The sequence below is a fragment of the Myotis daubentonii genome, chromosome 18, assembly GCF_963259705.1.
Source record: "Myotis daubentonii chromosome 18, mMyoDau2.1, whole genome shotgun sequence".
NCBI classification, from domain to species: Eukaryota; Metazoa; Chordata; class Mammalia; order Chiroptera; family Vespertilionidae; genus Myotis; species Myotis daubentonii.
This window is the reverse complement of record NC_081857.1, coordinates 38,807,475-38,826,667: the sequence shown is the minus strand read 5'-3', so window position 1 is coordinate 38,826,667 and position 19,193 is coordinate 38,807,475. Positions and strand designations below refer to the sequence as shown.

Genomic DNA, 19,193 nt, shown 5'->3' with positions numbered 1-19,193 from the left:
GGAGGGAGCCAATGAGGCTCTGTCTAAATTAACAGAAATTAATTCAATCCTTAGTCACACTAGTGCCAGTAGCCACAGGGCTGGTGGCTACTGTACCAGACACAGGAGATGACAGAACATTTCCATCATCCCAGAAAGTTCTATTAGACAGTGTTTCCTAGAGCACCCTAAAACCCTGCACAGACCTCTGTGTGGAGAAAAGCAGCTTTTCGCTCTGAACAAGGGTACTCATTTGTCACAAAGGAGAATGCCAGCTCACCCATTTGTGGTCAGGTGCTCCTCTCTGCCATACAGACAAAACTCTAGGTCGTGGCCCTTCAGCTCTGGCTGTTCCACACACTTGGAGTCATTTTCTGGACGGAAGTAGCCAAAATCACTGCAAGAGTCCACAAATAAAGTATCTTTTAAATTTGCTGAAAGACAGTAACTGACTAGCAATGAAGGTTTTTGTGGGTCAGTGGATGGTTAATATTCCAGTCTTGGGTTGCCAGAAAGTAGCTCAGGAAGGCCTGTGGCATCTATAAAGAAGGTCCATTTAGAAAAACACATGGAGAGGGCTTCATTGGGGAAAACAGTTATGGATCGGGTGAGTGATCAGGAAGGGTGTGCTGGAAGATAGGACATGAGGGGAAGGCCTGGTGGACTTAGGACTAGTAGCTGGGAGCACTGAGGCTGGGAGTCCTGCACAGATCGCTCAGGCTCTGGGAAGGGAAGGCCTGCAATCTGCATGGGGTGGGGACTCATGCAACTAAGACAGAGAAATAGTGGCAACAGCCACAGAACTAAACTTAGCAATTCTTTTATTTACCTCCAAATAACTCCTTATTATGTTATTTGGAGGTATACTATGGGATATTTGCAAACCTTTTCTGCCTTCTCCACTTCCGACCCTCTTAGCTTCTTAGATGGTCCTTACTGCCAATATGAATGCCCTGTCCTGCCCTCCATTCTATGCCAACTCTCCATAGCACCCCCCATCTGCTCTCCTTTCTGTTTTCCCCAAATAAATAACACTGCCTCCTCTCCAAGCTGAACCCTGCATGAGCACCCTTGGCCCATCCTTCCCACTGCCCTGGGGCCTAGCTTCACTGACAGTGTGGGAGGCACCATCAGTCCCACTCATCTGGTGGCTTCTCTCTTCCTAACCCGTAAATACAGGTGTCTTACAGGGTTCTATAACGCATTCTCTTATTTTGTATCTGCTCTCCCTTTGTGAGCTTAACTATTTGTTGCAACAAAAGCTTCCAGGTTTTACCTCTCTTGAGCTCTAAAACTCCAGTTCCAAATACCTGCTGGACATTCACCAATTAAATTATCTGCCAGAAGAACCGCAAATAAAGGAAATGTTCCAAATACACCCCTTTCTCTGTTTTCTCCTTCACACCAGCCTTGCCTATCATTTCCTTAGGTTTGTCCATGACACTACCTTCCGTCCCCCATCTGGTCCCTAGTCACTTTTTTATCGTCACTACTGTGGCTTCCCCTCATGACGTATCTTCCAGCACACCCTTCCTGATCACTCACCCGTCAGGCTCTAATGACCTGCTTCTTCCCAGATGCACAGGGTCAAATTCTACCGCTTGTCAGGGCTCAGCTCAAATGCCACCTCCTCAGCAAAGCCTATGACCCACCTCCTTCAGCACTAGCTGTAATAGTGTCATCTCTCCCTAAATCCCTGGGGCATTTGCCACCTTCTGTTTCACAACATGATTATGTGCATCTTACCCAGAGAGTTCGCAACAAACCTTCTATTTCCACTTTGCACTGCCCTTGCACAGCAAGTATTTAGTGACTATTTGGGGAATATAAAGCTGCTGCTAGTACTTTAAGATTTTTCTGACAAATATTTCGGGGAGAGGGTGGGGAGAACAAAGGATGTTGAGGACACCACTCCTCCAAGAGCAGGGGAAACTTCTGGGAAAGTTTCTAGGAATTCAAGGTTTCAGGGAGTACCCTTCCCGCTCGCGTGTGCACGTTTCCCCAGCACGTGCGGCACAGCGTGGGCTTCGGGTCTCCGCTGCAGGTTCGTGTCCCAGCTCTGCCACTGCCCGGATGAGCGACTGTGGGCAAGTCAGTCCTAATCTCTCCGTACTTTCTGTTACTTCTTCCCTCTGTGGAAGGGAAAGGACAACAATGCCCTCTCACAGGCTGCTGAGATTAAATGTTAATTGCTCAGGACAGTGCCAGTCCAGTCAGTGCTCAAAAAATGCAGCTGCTGTCATTACAGCTACACGATGATCAAATACAATATGCTCTCCAGGAGCCTAGAGTTTGGTGCTGGAGGCAAACCTATACACAATGATTAAAACACAGTAAGAGCTGTGACAGGGGTTCTGTGGGAGCCTAGAGGAGGGAAAACTGGAAGGCTTTAAAGAGGTGCTATCTGAACTAAGCACTAAAGGAATCCACCAGGCGTGGGGTCAGGCAGGGACGTGGGAGACTTTGCAGGCTGTGGAGCAGTGTGTCCAATGGCTCGGAGCTCTGGAGAAGCACAGCATGTCGGAAACCAGCTCAGTAATGAAGATCCAGCCCATGTGCAGTCCGGGACGGGGACAGCCCTTGGAGTTTCAAGGATCTCTAGCCCTACTGTAACAAAACAAGTGATGTGAGTGACACTTCCCCTGTGGAAACGGGGAGAGGAGGACCTCTGGCCATTCCACAGACAGATATGAGCCACACAGGAGGACCCCTCAGGGTCAGACTTGGGTTTGCTTGGTCCCGTATTCTGTCACCTGTGGTTTGAGGAAATATGACAAGTTCCGTAAGATGACTACCTGTGAGGTGAGTCAGTCCTTCTTATTTGCCTTAAGTTATCTTGCTTAGACTACCTAGGGACTCCCTCGCCCTTGTATCATCACTAACCCCATGCCAACCACATCACTGATCCTTAAGCCTGGAGGGTCCTGAGTCTGGGAGTTCACCTTGGTGGCTTCTAAACCTTGATGGGACACAGGGACCATAAGTATACTGCTGTCACCTAGTGTCTCGGGACAGAAGCACTCTTTCTGCCTGCAGTCCTGCTGATGACCCAAAACCTAAGTGCCACCTGCTGAACGCAGGCCGGCGGGCTCTCTGCTAAAGTCCAATGTCCCCTTAGCTCCTGTGCCACTTTCCTTGGAGTTTGTACCTCATCACCTTCTCTATTTTTTAATCTCTTCCTCCTTACATACCTCCCTCCTTACTATCATTGCCAAGTCAGGATTTCTGGGGGTTGCTGCTGGCTCTGCCCAATAATTAACTGTTCAATATGATAATATCATCTGTCCAATTATTAATAACTTTGGTTCCCTTTCTCTGTGCCTCAATTTCCTTAATAAGCAGCAGCAGTTCTCTGCTCTTGGGGAAGGAGGGAAAGAAAAGGATTGAAATATTGTTCAATCCTGTAAGACAACTGTGTTCCACTTCCCCTAGCACAGGAAAGGGGCTGAGGGATGCTGGTACCAGAGGAAGTCCTCCAGGGAGCAGAGACAGACGGACGGCTGCTTGGTCACCGCATAGTCCCGGCCATTCTGACAGACGGATGACTTGCGTAGCCGTAGGAACTGCTCTTTATAGCCTAAAATGCAGCCATCTCCATAATCTCCAGGGTCTGTGGAGTGAGCCAGCCATATCATATAGTCGTTCTCTTCACCTAAAGGAAAGACAGGTTGTTCGGGAAACTGCCTGGCACAGTGCTCACCTACATGAGGCAGCTGCCAGGCGACAGGAAGAACAAGGAGAGGAAGAGTGGGGATGTCTCGCTCAACCCATCGCTTCATTTTGGAATTGTGAAGCCACATCACATTAGTTGAAGCCTACTAGCAGTGGGCATGTCCTCATACCAAAGGAGTGATATTTGCATTTCACCACTCATTTGAGTATTAGGAAAACCCTTATTTGTTTCGAAGTGGGAAGCTGGATCGAGGATCTCTAGGGTTCCTTGCAAACTGAGAGGCTGCTGGCTAGATGTCTTGTCACTGATGCCCTCGGTCAACAGGAGCTGCCAAAGGTCAGCAACAAGATGCTTTCCTTTAGGACAAGATGCCAATGAGCCAAAAGCATAGGTTCAGTTTCACTATGGGTTTGTTCGCTTCAAACAGAAGGGAAAACATTCTGTCTCTAGACTTTTAACTGTAGTCGACTGGATGTCAAATGAAAACTGTTGATGACAGTTAACCTGTCATATCATCCACTCTTGGAAAAAGGACTCAAAGGCTATGGTCTAAAAACCTATGGATCAGGTTTTTATCCTTTGGGATATTAAGACCAGCACAGAGCCTGTTAAAAAGCAGGTGCCTAACAAATTTTTTCATGACGTTAAACTTTATGCATTTTCTTCTTCCAGTGAAAAGAAATTAAACTGAATTGGCTATTTAGAAAAATGGGCTTACAAGTTTTTGGTAGGAAAGGTCAAAGAAGACACTCACAGTTCCTTTTAAGGACATCTTTAAAATCGATGGTGTAGGAGACCCACTGACGTGTCAGGAAAGTTTCAGTGAAACCCCAGATGCTGATATTCATGGACCTTGCTCCAGGTTCCGAAGCCAGGCCGGTAAAGTAGATGGGCTCCCTGGTGAACGTATAGGTTTGCCAGCACTGACCTTCATCTGTGGAGAACCTGAAACCCCAATCAGAGAAAGATCACAACAGAGGATCAATATGTATGGGACTATCAGGAAACCACTCTACTGTTAGGTCCAAATCAGAGAAGAACCCTCATGTTTAGGTGATAGCTTAGTTAACAGGGTTAAGAAAAGGGATTCATTCAGAGCGTATGGAAGAAAATGCCTTTACAAAATTTCCTTCCAAGGAAAGAGAAAGTAGTGACCCATGTAAGAATGGGCTTCCAAATCAACAAACAGAAATGATCTATTATGAGCCTTTGCTTAAGGAGTCATTCCCCATCCAGAATGTTCAGACACTTCCACAATAATCTTGTGGAGAGAAAGAAGTGGCAAAAAGTGTTAACTTGAGGAAGTCAGAGGAAAAAGCAAGCCATTTAATCTGAGTTGCTCTAAATGCAATCCCTTTAAAAACCTTCCCTACAGTTCTACAGAATGCACAAATTTAAATCAGGGCCTGCAACTTCCCCCCAGTGAACTGGAATACTTCCCACAGTTGCCCTTTATGCAGAAAGTGTGGGTGGAGCTAAGCTCATGCATACTTAATCACATTGATAGGACGGCTGCTGTGCTCAATGGCCACGATGATGCCTCCAGAATCCAGGATGGTGTAGAAGTGGGGTCCTTCCAGCATCTTCGCCCAGGAGTAACCCCCATCATCTGAGATGTACACGTCCGGGATCATGACTGAGATGGCATCTCCCACGCTACCTGCAACACAATCCATCATCTCAGCACAGAGCAGCAACGAAACAGACAGGACTTACTGCCAAGAGGCTAATTTTGAGTAAATTTCTTCTGACTACTTCCCATCATGCCTCTTGTGATAGAAAAAAGGCCACTGAAAATTTGGGAAAGGGGAAAGTCATGTTACTCTCTCTGATGGGAGTCTGTGAAATAACCCTAAGTACCATTATCATGCAAGAAATCCTCCAGAGGATGGTAAAAGCCATGTTCGGTGGTTTTCTTATAGGGGAATGAAGTCTGAGTGTCAGTGTGCTCAGCTACTTCTTCCCGAGGAGGGGAGGGGAGGCTCCTTACCATGTGCGATGACTATGCCCACGGCATTTGGCTCTGAGAGGGGGGCCATTGGAACGTTTAGTTTTTGGGAGATGCTGTAGGAAGCGTGAATATGAAGGCTGCACTGTGAAAAGAAATCAAAACTTAGATTAAAACCAAAGGCGGAATTTTTTACTCATTCACAGAGCCTTCTAATAACTCTAACCCAGACCTCAGTGGGATACTCTTTTTTAAAAATTATGGTAAAATACACATACCATAACAATTACCACTTTAAACATCTTTAAGTGTGCAGTTCAGTAGTGTAAGTACATTCACACTATTGTGCAACCATCACCACCATCCTTCTCTAGAACTTTTTAATCTTGCAAAACTAAACAATAACTCCCTGTTCCCCACAAATAAACCTGATGAGTGCCTGACATATTTCAGATACTGTACAAGACGTGGTGATGATTGGAAATAAGACCTAGTTCTGTTTGTGTGTGTTTTAATCCTCATCCAAAGATATGTTTAGAGAAGGAGGAGGAGGGGCGGAGAGGGAGAAAGGAGAGAAAGAGAGAGAAACATCAATCTGTTGCCTCCTATAAACACCCCAACTGGGGATATAACCCACAACCTAGGTATGTGACCTGACTGGACCAGGAATCGAACCCACAACCTTTTGGTGTACAGGATGATGCTCCAACCAACTAAGCCACCTTGCCAGGATCCAGCCTTGTCTTTAAGAAATATTTTTCACCCTAGATGGTTTGGCTCAGTGGATAGAGCGTTGGCCTGCATATTCAGGTTCAGTTTCAGTCAAAGGCCCATGCCCGGGTTGTGGGCTCGATCCCCAGTAGGGGGCATGCAGGAGGCAGTCAATCATTGATGTTTCTATCTCTCTCCCTCTCCCTTCCTTTCTGAAATTAGTAAAAACATTATTAAAAAAAAGAAGAGAAATATTTCTCTAAAACTAGTTGAGGTACAACGCAGAGCAAAAGTTACTGCTTTAAAAGAGGTTCAAATTGGTTAAAATGTTAATTTTATGTCATGTATATTTTACTACAAAAAAAAGAGGTTCAGGCAAACTATTAATAAAACAAAGAGGAATGGTTGATTTTAACTGAAGATGGGCAGTGAGGATGGTTAGGATTTCACAAGTTCTAATGAATCGGGGTGCGGGAGACAGGCCAGCTTTCCCAGGAACAACGAGGGCAAGGCCACAGGGGCAGGGGCACATGTGGGGGTTGACGGAGCAGCAGAGGATGATAACAAGGGGTGTGTCAGTGATGAAATGGGAAGTGACATCGAAAAGGCAGTAGGCAGTCTGCCAGGGGAGGAGAGGCCCTTCAGTCACCAGGTGGAAGCCTTTATTCACAGGCAAAGGGGAGCCAGGAAATGTTGAGGAGGGAGGGGCATGGGAGCGGGAGGAGAGCCAGGCAAGCAGAGGCCACGGGAGGCCCGCCCCTCCTGGGGCACGCAGGGGATGGGGAAAAGGGAGCAGAAGGGAAAGACTCCACAGTACTGCTGAGTAGAAGGGAGAGAGAGCATTGTGGGTGGGGAAGGTACACTTAATCTCACACTGTGAGGCTCTGAAAACAAAACAGAAAACCCAGCCTAGAAGAGTAGAGTGCATGTTAGCCACAGGTATTGAGGAGGGCTTAGAACTACCCAAACTGTCATTTTTGAAAGAAAACTCTCTTAGTGCTCCCCTAAGCACCTCTCAAATTCTGAAAGAGCCAGGCACAAAGCTTGTTTCTCTTTTCTTTTTCTCTTGCCTGTCAAGACCTGTCACTCTCAGAATCTGGGATTTCCTGAGAAACACCTTTGTATTCCTAGTTCTAGGTCTCTCCTAGGGGTCACCACCTGCACCCCCCCAGTTATGTGGCACCCAGGCAGAGGGGAAGACAAGGCCAAGTTCTCTTCTCTTGTTAATGGCCAGCACGGCTTTGCCCTGCTCAGGAACGGCTGGCCTGTGGCTTTTGCAGAATTCCTAATGTCTCAGAGCTGCCGTGCTGACTCCTAACTAATCCCCGAGCCATATGTCCATTCTGTTTCCATTCAGCAGTTTTGCAAAACACAAATTGTTAGCCCTCAGTTTTGTTTTTCTTTAGAAGACAATCCATAGTATCTTGGCCTTTCTTCGCAGTCTCTAGTTCTTACATTCTAAGTTAATTTCATTACTCTCATTTTCAAGCTTTCCACCTTTACCTGTAATCCTAATCAAGTACTAAACTTCACTATTCAAAGAACTGGCGCAATAAGAGCAGAACAGAGTGGCTGCTCTGCTCCAAATACATACGACAATTGGAGTAAAACAAACCTCATTCTTGTTTTTTGCTGTAGCATCACATTCACTGTTCTCAGGCTTCCTCAGGTGCTTCCACCTTCCTCCTTGGTCAAAAGTGATCATAGTCTGGATAGAATTATCTGAATGGGAAGAGAATGATATTAAGCCCTATACACTGGAAGAACCCTAATAAGTTCTGTTTCTCCAACCAACTGAGCCATACCAGCCAGGGCTTAATAAATATTGTTGTGTGCCCACTATGTGAAACAAAACTAAAAAAACAACAAACAAAAAACCACACACACAAAAATACCACATCTTTGTGAAACTACATTCTAGTAGGCTGAGACAGACAAACACTAGACGTGGTAAACAGGTAAATTCATAGTATGTTAGAAAATGGAAAAACCTGCATAGTTAGAGGGGGACTGACAGTGTGTGTGTGTGAATGGGGGAGGGCAGACTGAAATTTAGAATAGGAGAGTCAATGGCAGGTCTCATTCAGAAAGTAAATATGAGCAGAGACTGGAAGGAAGAGATGTCAGCCCTGCAGATATTTGGAAAACAGAGAACAGTCCGTGCACATCTCCAAACCACAAGCATGTGAACCTGGTCGATTTAGGGGGATTGGCAGAGAACTGAGAGCTGGAATGACTAGAGGAGAGGGAGAGGGAGAGAAGAGGGAGAAGAGAGGTCAGGGAGGAAATAGGGGGCCAAGATCACTTGGCCTTGTGGACCATTGCAAAGATCTTTACAAAAACAAACAGCCCACCTCCTATTAAAGAATAAATACGTAAATAAACAAAACCTTCAGAGACTCCCTGGGTGGTAAGCTCTGTGCTCTAGACTAGAGTAATGTGTGTGTTTGCATAAGTAAGCTTTAATAAAGGTGAGCACTGCAAAGCACTGAGCAGAATGCAAGAAGCCTGGCTGGCTACTGCTGTGCCCTCTCTCTTTCTTAGTTCTATTTACCATAACTCACTTAAAAGTGTAGCCAGAATTGACACAGGTAGGCTGCTGGCTAAGGTAAGCAATCTTTCTGGGGGACAGGGCCATCAGTCTCCCCAAAGGCCTCTACTCTCACCATGTTCAGCTGAAGGACAGCTGTGCCAAGCAAGACTCACCTTCAGAGAGCACACTTGTTATGTAGACCCCACGGAGGGAGGTCACGTTGGTGAAGTCCGTCTCACCACCTGTGGTGGTGTAGAGATGTCGGTCCAAGGACTTGGAATAGACAATGCCTCGATCGTCAGAGGTAAAGATGGTGCCAAACCCAGTATCTGAAATAGGCAAACAAACAAAAACACTATGTCTTGGGAGGGAACAGCAAGGCAACAAAAGTCTAACCATACACATGACTGAATCATTGCACATTAGCCAACCATCTCTCTTCATGATGTAGACACAGACCAGAGATCCAATCAAGGTTTGATATTCAAGATCTTTTTTATTTTATTTTATTTTGATACTCCAGATCTTTGATCCTCGTGTCCATCTTTAATTCTAGTATCCCTGTTACTTAGTGCTTGGAATATGGCAGGTGCTGAGTCTGTTGAATGAGTTAATCAGATGCTACAGAAAAGCTCTTCCAAGATGTATTTTGGTGGCAGAGGCACTGTATTTAGATTCATAGCTTACACTTCTGTTAATCTTAACCTCTGGAGCAATGCTTCTCAAACTGCCTGTGATGAAAGATCAATTTTTAAATTTCCACTATGTCACAAACCAATGCTTTTGTGAAATAGCATAAAAATTTATCACTAGAACAATGAAATATAACCACCAACTCTTTTATCATTAGATTAAACACATCTAAAATTACTTTGTCAAATAGCTATAAGAGCTTCTAAATGCATGCTCTCACTGCCTCTACTTATTTAGTAACAGAGCTTGCAAATTAGTACCCATCCTCTGAGCATTCTTTGAGCAGCATTGTTGTAGACCCTTGGATATGCACACAAACGAGACAATGTCAAAACAAGTGGCCCCTTTTAACAGAGGTTACATTTTCTAAGACAAAATACTCAGCAGGGCACTAATAAATTCCTAGGGGTAAGAAAAAAAGCTTCTAAAAGTAGGGCTTGCAGCTTCGATCTCTATAAATTCAAGGGTGGGCCTCTGAAACGCTCTTACCTCCAGGCTCGTCTACGTGCATGAACACCATGTCATCACTGGCTGCTAGAATAGAGTAGAACTGCTCCTGCCCCACAGAGGGCAGCTGGGCCATACTCCATGTGTCCCCTTGATCAGTTGACACATGAATCCTTCTTGTTGTATCCTGGAACAAATGCCAACATACATCTTTTTAATTTTCTTCCAAGGTACCATGTGCAGGGACATACTAGGTACATTATTAATAATTACAAGTACCATTATCCATTTCCTCACAGGGTATAACTGATATAAATGAAAGGTCCCAGTAGCAACTACCTAGCAATTTCCAACCTCTAGCAAAGTTCCAGGCAATGCGACAATCCATTTGATTGTAAGCAAAACTATCCTGGCTTCTTCATTCTAGTGTGGCCTGTAAGATATTATCCTCCCAACCTCTGACATTCCTAGCTCCTTCATCGGAGCCAAGGGTGTCATGGCACCATCCCTGGCTTGGCTTTACAGCCATTCACATATGCGTGCTCAGATCATTCTCAAGTGCGGATTGCTGCATAAAGATTTGGTCTCTTTGACACAGTCTTGGTATAATCCAAAGAAGTAGATAACGAAGGGTCTAGAAAATGGAGATGAAAGCCATGCTTGGGTGATCATAAGGAAGTCAGTATGTGACATCCCTTTATGGAAGTCTCTCAGAACAGCCATAGAGGGGAATGTACACTGGCTGGGAAGAGGCCAAGGAGTGTCAGAAATTAATAAAAGGAATCTGATCAGGGCTTTAGCTGTTAAAAGGAGTCTGTTAAGGATGTAATTAACACATACTTCTTCATAAATAGTTTAAAATAGCTACTAGACACACCTAGCTAGGGCATGAGACTGACTTCCAGGGCCTCCTTATGTTAAATACTCTTTAAAGTTCAGTGACACGTACAGTTATGTATTTTTCTAAAACTTATACACTTAGATGTTCACTTTGAATCTTACTCTCATTGTTATAGGCAGAAGTTAAAGTTCAAGAGCACACAGTGGAATTTTAGTTTTGTGTAATTGTGGTCCAGTGTAGGAGGCTCCGTCTGGAATCAGTCTGATTTCCACCAGGGTTCCACCTCAGGGTGACTCCAGGCAAGTTACTCAGTTTGCTCACATAGAAACTGAAGTAACAGTATCAGCTTATAGGGTTGTTGGGAGGATAATTACAAAACTGCTCGAGGGAGTTACTGTAGTTACTGTCTGCTTAGCCAGCTCCAATTCTCTCTGAACACCCTCTACCCAGTTTTTTCACCTCAGCACTGTGATGAGACGGCTTTAGTCAAGCTCACCAACAACCTCCATTTTGCCAGCTCCAGTGGCTAATTTCCAGCACTCATCTAATTCAACATCTCAGCTAAGTTTAGCACAGCTCACCACTTCGCCCTTCCTGAAACACCTTTTTCACGTGGCTTTCACAATCTCGCATTGTCCTATTCGCCCTGCCTCACTGGTCCCTCCCTCCCAGTCTTCTTTGCTGGGCTCTCCATCTCCTTCCAACCTTTCAGTGGTGGGTGCTTCAGGGCGTGCTCAGTCCTCCCACTCTGCTCTACCTACCCATCCTCCAGAAGATATCATCTAATCACATGGCTCTAAACACATATAATTTGGGGAGATAACCAAATACTAACATGACATTTCCACTTAGATATCTAACAGGCATCTCACATCCAAAACTGAATTCTTGATCATCCTCCCCCAAACATGCTTCTCCTACAGTCTTTGCCATTTTAGTAAATGGTACCACTATTCAGTCAGTTGCTCGGGCCAAAGACTCTAAAGTTATCTTTAGTTTCTCTCATTCTCTCACAATCCACATTAATCCATCAGCAAATCCTATTGGCAATACATTGAAAAACACACCCACCATCTCACCACTTGCTCCCTCTCCCCCCTCACACTACTCTAACGGCCTCCCAGCTGCTCTGGCTCTGCCATTCCTGCCCCGGTAGACTACTCTGCGCATACTTATTCTGTCAAGAAGTCAGATTACACCACACCCTGCTCACAACCCTTTCCCAGCTTCCCAACACAACAAGAATAAAAGCCAAGGTTGTAATCACCACTTATAAAGGCCCTGAATGATTTGGCCGCTGGCTCCTCCTCTTTGGACTGCCCTTGTCACTTTTCTTTGATATGTCAAGCATGCTCCAGCCTGAGATCTGTGCACGTCCTGTTCCCTGAGCCTAGATGTCCACATAGCTATGCTCTCACCCCAGTCAGGTCTCAGCACGTCCAAACCACCCCACCTGAAACAGCCCTGCTCCACTTCCTGTCACTTTCTATTTCCTTATGCTGCTTTAGATTTCTTCATAGCTTTAATATTGACCTGATATTACATCATATTTATTAGTTTAGTATCTATCTCCCCTACTTACCTATAAGTTCTGTGAACAGGACATTTATCTGTTTTGTTCACTGTTATGTACTCAATAAATGTCACCTATTTCTATTATTATTACTGAAACAAATGGACTGCATATATCCATGTACTAGTAAAGCCCAAACACTGCGTCTACATATTCCAAAACAGACACCAGAATTCGTGTGGTGGTGAACGGCTAAAGTGCCAGGATAGCCCAGAAGAGTCAGTCAGTCTCTCTAAAAGAATCACCCGCAAATCTTAGAGTGATATCAAATACCAGTGGCCTGGTGCACAGATTCGTGCACATCGATAGGAAATTAATTAGAAGAAATATTTTAATATCACCATTCGCCCTTTCTCTATAATAGAAGTGTCAGAGATGAAAGAAAATTAGTAAAATGTATATGAAAGTAAATTGATTAATAAACAATAACGTGATACAACAAAGACATGATAAAAGGCAACATTGATAAAAAACAATGACTGATAAATTGATTAAACTTATTCTAATATCTCCCTGTATACCACATTAAGAGTAAAAACACTTTCAGAGTGCTTGACTAATATCCCTTGTGATAAAGTATTCACAATACAATTTTAACTTTAACATCGCGAACGTGAGAGAAAGCAACGTATAACTGACCGTGTCTGAAAACGGGTTCAGGTAGGAATATTCCTACTCTGTCTAGAGTTTGTCCTTGTGATTTATCAATAGTCATCGCAAATGCTGGCATCACGGGAAACTGTCTTCGAATTAATTTAAATGGGAGGCCAGTGTCAGATGGGAACAGTTGTGCCAATAGTTAGTCTTCAGACATATTCTGTCAACGCCACCGCTTTCTTTCAGCTTCAGAATGTCAACAAAAACAACCAAATTCACAATCGACAATGACAGCTTGAAACGCACGCGTGTGATTGGCACCAGCGAGTTTTACATGTATTGCACATGCTCGAGTCAACATTTATTTTTAAATTGCCAGTGTGCGTCATATGTACCGGCTGGTCAGTACGGTCGGTCACTTAGCCTTTTATATATATAGATTGCAAAAAGGCAAGCAACTCTGTCAGTACAAGGAGTAAAAGGGATCTACAGGAGGCATATTTACAGAAACATTAGAATCCAAAGAGAAGAGGCAAACACTCACCTTGTCAGCCATCACAGAGGCAAAAAGGAAACGTCCCCCAAGACCAAATGAGTAGATTTTCACACCAATGGTTTTGAAGGTTTTTCCCAAATCTGAAGTCCTCCATAATTCCAGTGCCCCAAGGTCAGCTTCTTAAACAAGATGAAGTAGTAATTACAATGGCACTTCCTAGTGAGCCTCCAGTTCAGACAGCTGTTTTAAAATGTTCTGAATTTCACAGCTACAGGATTTCTAATCCTGTGCATATTAATCAAATGAGGATATAAATTGATGTGGCATTAGACATGGGGAATTCACATATGGGTTTTATGTTTATACATGTGAGGTTATACCTTGGACAGATAGAGTTTAGTTAATTCCAATACAATGTTGCATAAAAAATCACAGCCACAGCTATTTACTTTCTTCATACATAATTTGAAATTATCTTATTCTATTTTAAGTTGTTTGAGTTTTGGTTTTCTTGTTGATCATCTATCTCTTCATCCCTACTTGAATTTAACACGAGAACAGCCTTGGGCCTCTTGTTCTCTTCATCCTTAGATAGTGTTTAGCATACTACTGCAGGTGCTCAAATGAATAAATGAATGAATTTGTTGAATGAATAAATAAAAAAAATTACGCTTTCTGCTTTGAAACTGTGCCACTGATTGGAAAGCCACTGGCTTCCACTGATAAACACAATCCAAGCTCTTTCGCAGAAATCACCAGGCATTTCGATATATTACTTAATGTTTACTTTATGTAAATACACTGCTGAAATTAAGTATAGCGTCTCTGTGTACAGCCTGCAGTTTTATCTGATCTAGGCACAGTATAGTAATTAGGTTGTACTTTCAAGATTTTAAAAAATAATTAACAGCTATATTAGCTATTAAAATTATAGAAGAATGGAAGGAACTTTGATATTTCTACCTCTTATGACCCAGAATATTCTACCACGAATGGATGGGACACTCTTCTGGGACTAAAATATACTTACTGCAGGAGCCATTCACATGGGTAGTAAAGAAGATGGTGTTTTCTGATCCCCTGCAATGAGGCAAAGACAGGGAAAAGACATGGTTCCAGGTGTTAATGCAATGTCAACCTTTGTTACGAAGCTCCAAGCAAGTCTAGTAAGCCTCCTCCATAGGTACTAGTGAAAGCAGCAACTCTGGACTCTGACAGCTCACTGTCAGGGTTCCCCAGAGCCTGGCCCCAGGCATTTGCCACAGTCCTCTGAACTTCTCTTCCAGCTTGTCTAACTGGTCTACCTACACTCTCCAGATCTGCCTCTAGCATTTGCTCTTACTGCTTTCTCTCGAAAATGCTTTTCTCTTGTGTAAACACATCATACCCCCCCAATTGCCAGACTGTAGCTTACAATCTAGCTCTTCAGTGAAGCTTTCCCTGTCACTCCAGCTAGATGCAGGGGTGGGCAAACTTTTTGACTCGAGGGCCACAATGGGTTCTTAAACTGGACCGGAGGGCCGGAACAAAAGCATGGTGGAGTGTTTGTGTGAACTAATATAAATTCAAAGTAAACATCATTACGGTCTTTTTTTTTTTTTAGTTTTATTCATTTCAAACGGGCCGGATCCAGCCCGCGGGCCGTAGTTTGCCCACGGCTGACTAGAGGCTTCTTTGCTGCAAACTTCTAGAGCAGGGGTTCTCAACCAGGGGTGATTTTACTCCCCAAGGGACATTTCTGGTTGTCACTTCCGGAGAAAGAGAAGTTATTACTAGTATATAGTGGGTAGAGGCCAGAGATGCTGCTAAACATCCTACAAGGCCCAGGACGCCCCCACAACAAAGAACAGTCCAGTCCAAAATGTCCTTAGTGCTGAGATGGAGAGGCTCTGCCGGAAAGCGCGTGCATTCCTCAGCCTCCCACTTAGCTACGCTAATCACTACTGTGTGCCTCATCTCCTCCACTTCACTGCTGGGCAGGTACTAAGTTTTCTGCTTTGTTGTTCCCCCTCAGAACCTAGCTTAATGCTTTGCATGAACTAAATAATTTAGTTCTTTCATCTCAGACAGAAAACTGGGTCAGAGGTTGAATTATTTAAACTTTAACTTGGAAAGGGAGTTTATAGGGAACTCGATTCAGACCAGTAGTACTTATAGATTAGCCCTGGCAAAAGGGGCTGGCTCTGTGCATGTTCTTTCAGAACTTCAGTTGTCAACTCCTAGCGATCAGAGATCTAAAAGGTGAGTAAACAGTTATCAGCAACCCAGTTAGCTTATACTTAGACACTAATCAAAGAAACAAGTTACAAAAGTAAAAAATCTTGTATAGAATATAAAGTAAAATACCATTTTAAGCCCTAGCCAGTTTTCCTCAGTGGATAGAGCATCGGCCTGCAGAGTGGAAGGTTCTGGGTTCGATTCTGGGCGAGGGCACATGCCTAGGTTGTGAGCTCAATCCCCAGTAGGGGATGTGCAGGAGGCAGCCGATCAATGATTCTCTCTCATCATTGATGTTTCTCTCTCCCCGTCTCCCTTCCTCTCTGAAATCAATAAAAATCTATTTTAAAAAAATACCATTTTAAAATAACTCTTTAGTTTTAAAGATGACCTTTCTGTTTGTTTCTTTTAGCTTTATTGAAGTATAATTTACAAATGAAATTGTAAGATATTTAAAGTGTACCTTGTGGTGATATGTACATAAAGACCAGTTTTAGTGATCAAAATTCCTATAGTTTTGATTACATCCTACAGTGAAACAATTTGTTAACTTAGTTACTTTAAAGACTACTTCCTTCCATAAAAGACCATATAAGTAACAAACCCATAAAATGAAAGCAACTACGTCATGGATACCAAAGTGGTGCTACAAAAACCTCACCTAACCAGCATTTTCCAGAAAAGCAACATTTTTTAGTATTTTAGTAAATTTTGGTAGATATATTTGCCAATGTCTATATCACAAATGTTCCTGACTCCCCAAGTAGAGGACATTAAATATGAAACTCTCCCTTGGGATTGTGGGTCACTGAGCATCAACCCTATGAAACTAGAACATGGTGTGCCCGTTAGAAGTTACTGAGGTGTGTGCGCTCTGGATGTGGCACTGAATAATTTCATCCTGTTACATTCTGTCTTTGCTCTGCAGTTCTCCTGGTGTGCGCTTGTTGTCAGTACTCATGTACCCACCTCTGGCAATAATCTGCTATTAACTGGGAAACAGATGAACAGATTTTCTGAAATTAGCCAAAGAGCAAGAACAAAGAGGCTCTAAGCAAGGGTCTGAGCCTAATCAAGAATTTTGGAGGTATAAAGGCTCTTAATTTTTGTCCAGACATCTCCCAAATCCTCAAACAAATCTCTGTTCATAGACAGAAGGGAAAAACTAAAGCCCAGAGAGGTTAAGCCACTGACTAGCAGCAGAGACGGTTAGGACTTGACTCCCTGGTCAGAGCCCCCTACAGCCCCTTTAAGCAGGCACCTGAGGGGGTCCCCAAGAAAAGTGAATGAATTTTGGTGCATGGATGGTGTGACTGGCGTCGCGAAGCTCTCTGGGCTTTCTTCCCGATTCCTCATAACTGAAATGAGTCTCTAGATGAGGGGGTGTCAGTCTGGGGAAGGGGGGGCAGAGAAGTACCTAAGTCTCCAAACCAAAGCTGTATTTTATGCTGTTCCAACTGAAGTCACTATTTATGGAGAATAAACCCCATCAGCAGCAGCTACCCAGTTTGCGCCTTGTTTTCGACTTTATGCTGTAACGTCTAGTGAGGCTACGTCGTCTTTCCTGGCAGACTGAGAAGCTCCTCCAGGTCAAGGCCTGTGTCATGCCCCCTCTCGTATCCCTTGTGGCACCCTGAAGAGTATTTGGCACATAGTAAGTGCTCAACATTTAGTCATGTGACTTTTGGCAGTGCTGTCAGGAACGGTTTAGGGCTCTGCACAGATGGAGTCTTCTGTTACTCACCATTTGGCCAAACATACTGCTTTGTGGATTTCTTCCCATTTTCCCCCAAAATTCCTGGACACCCACAGGCCATTCTGAAAGATTATAAATGACTTATCAAAATTCCAGCTTTATCCTGTGCAGCTGCTTGTATGACCTTTAATAATTCATATCTAATCATCTGGGACAGTAAACATACACTGACGTTCCATCTGAGCTGCCTGAGCTCCAGAGATACATGGTTTACAGGGGCCCCTTCGGAGGCTGGGAGGTTCCAAGTAACAAATGCTTAAGAAGTGCCTACTATGTGCCAGGCACTGTTCCAGACGTTGCATTGGGGATACAAAGACAAGTAAGACACACTCCCTGCTCTCAAGGAGCTCACAGTTAACTAGAGGCCCAGATAAGAAAATGTGATACGATGGGTTAGTGTTATGGAAGCATGGTCTCTCAGGAAAGAATAGGGAAAAGAAGAACGTTGCATCAAAGACGGTTTGTGAAGGAGACAGTTGAACTGTCTTAAATGATGAGCAGTGTAACCAAAAGAAGGCAAACGGGGAGCGGAGATGTGAGGACTAGCAAAGGCAGTGAGGCGGTAAGCATGGTGATGTGTGCGGGAGCACACAGTTCCCAGGGAGGGGAGGAGCAGCTAACGCAGGAGAGAGGGAGGTGGAACCCTCCGGTGACAATGGGAAAGGTGGATTGCAGAGAGTCCAAACCAGAAGCAGGAAAAGCAGCGAATAACTGCCACATTTCACTCATGAAGAGTTAGTGAGGCCCTACCCCATGGCTGTGAGGAACAGGCTCAGGGAGAATTTAGAAGTTAGTTTCAGAAGAACTGGACTTTTCCTATAGGGCAGGATGGGTTGTGTATGTGGGTAGGTGGGGGCAGTTGATCACTCTGGATTCTGGTTCAGGGATAAGAGGTCCTGTGGAATCTTTAACCAGTACAAGGATTAAGAGAAGAGTATGTCTTAGAGAAGAGCAGAGAGAAGTTGATTTAACTGAGTCTGAGGTGCCTGTGGGACACCCAGCTAGAGGTTCCCAGGGGGGCAGCAAGACAGGAATCAGAGGCCCCACGAGGAAGCCAGGACCAGACATGGGGACCTGAGAATCTGACACATCACAGTGGCGGTTAAATGGTGGAAGAGATTACTGAGTAGAATGGGCAGCAGTGATTTAAGGGCCGGTTGAAAGGAGTTGAAGAGAGAGACCAAGAAGGAATGGTTAGAACATAGGGTAGAACTAAAGGGAATGATGTCACTGAAGCCAAGCAAGCAGAATTCCCAAAAGGAGGGACTGGCCAAACCTTTCAAATGCAGCAGAGACAGGAAGATGAAGAACTGACTGTGTCAGTTGCACTGCACCCAGATTCGGTGGAGGGGGACAGATATGTCCTGGTACAGCTGGGATTAAATGGTCGAGGCAGAATTTCCCTTCAGTGCTCCCCACCCACCATTCTTTTTTCTTTTCATTTTCTTCCTCTGATAATGCTCAGCATTTCTAATTTACCTAATTGTATTTAGAAACAGGAAAGGGTCTGATATCACCTCTTTGCACTTGAGTACAAACTGGTCCATCTTCTCTACCCCAATTATCTGTACTTCCTTAATTGAAAGTAATTTCAGATATAAAAGCAGGTTGTTCCCAGCTCTTGCGAGGACAGCCCGTTTCAACCACCTTAAGATAACTTGGTAATGGCAATGGGATGGTCAAAGGGGAGATCGATGGTTCTGTCCACTCCTAAGAGGTCTCTGCTCCC

At 44.2% G+C, this 19,193-nt stretch overlaps 1 protein-coding gene across 2 annotated transcripts in view; it reads right to left on the bottom strand.

Moving 5' to 3' along the window:
• The window catches only part of SORT1 (sortilin 1), a 58,572-nt gene that overhangs the window by 7,095 nt on the left and 32,284 nt on the right, over window positions 1-19,193 (bottom strand). Inside the window, exons 6-16 of one of the 2 annotated variants that reach the window (XM_059675626.1) lie at window positions 17,453-17,526; window positions 14,522-14,571; window positions 13,540-13,670; window positions 10,027-10,171; window positions 9,018-9,173; window positions 7,927-8,033; window positions 5,643-5,745; window positions 5,144-5,312; window positions 4,407-4,597; window positions 3,442-3,631; window positions 260-376 (exon numbers count right to left, since the gene is read on the bottom strand). In XM_059675626.1, coding sequence (XP_059531609.1) covers window positions 260-376; window positions 3,442-3,631; window positions 4,407-4,597; window positions 5,144-5,312; window positions 5,643-5,745; window positions 7,927-8,033; window positions 9,018-9,173; window positions 10,027-10,171; window positions 13,540-13,670; window positions 14,522-14,571; window positions 17,453-17,526 — 1,433 coding nt within the window. The remainder of the gene's footprint in view (window positions 1-259; window positions 377-3,441; window positions 3,632-4,406; window positions 4,598-5,143; window positions 5,313-5,642; window positions 5,746-7,926; window positions 8,034-9,017; window positions 9,174-10,026; window positions 10,172-13,539; window positions 13,671-14,521; window positions 14,572-17,452; window positions 17,527-19,193) is intronic. The other variant, XM_059675628.1, reaches the window with a different exon arrangement.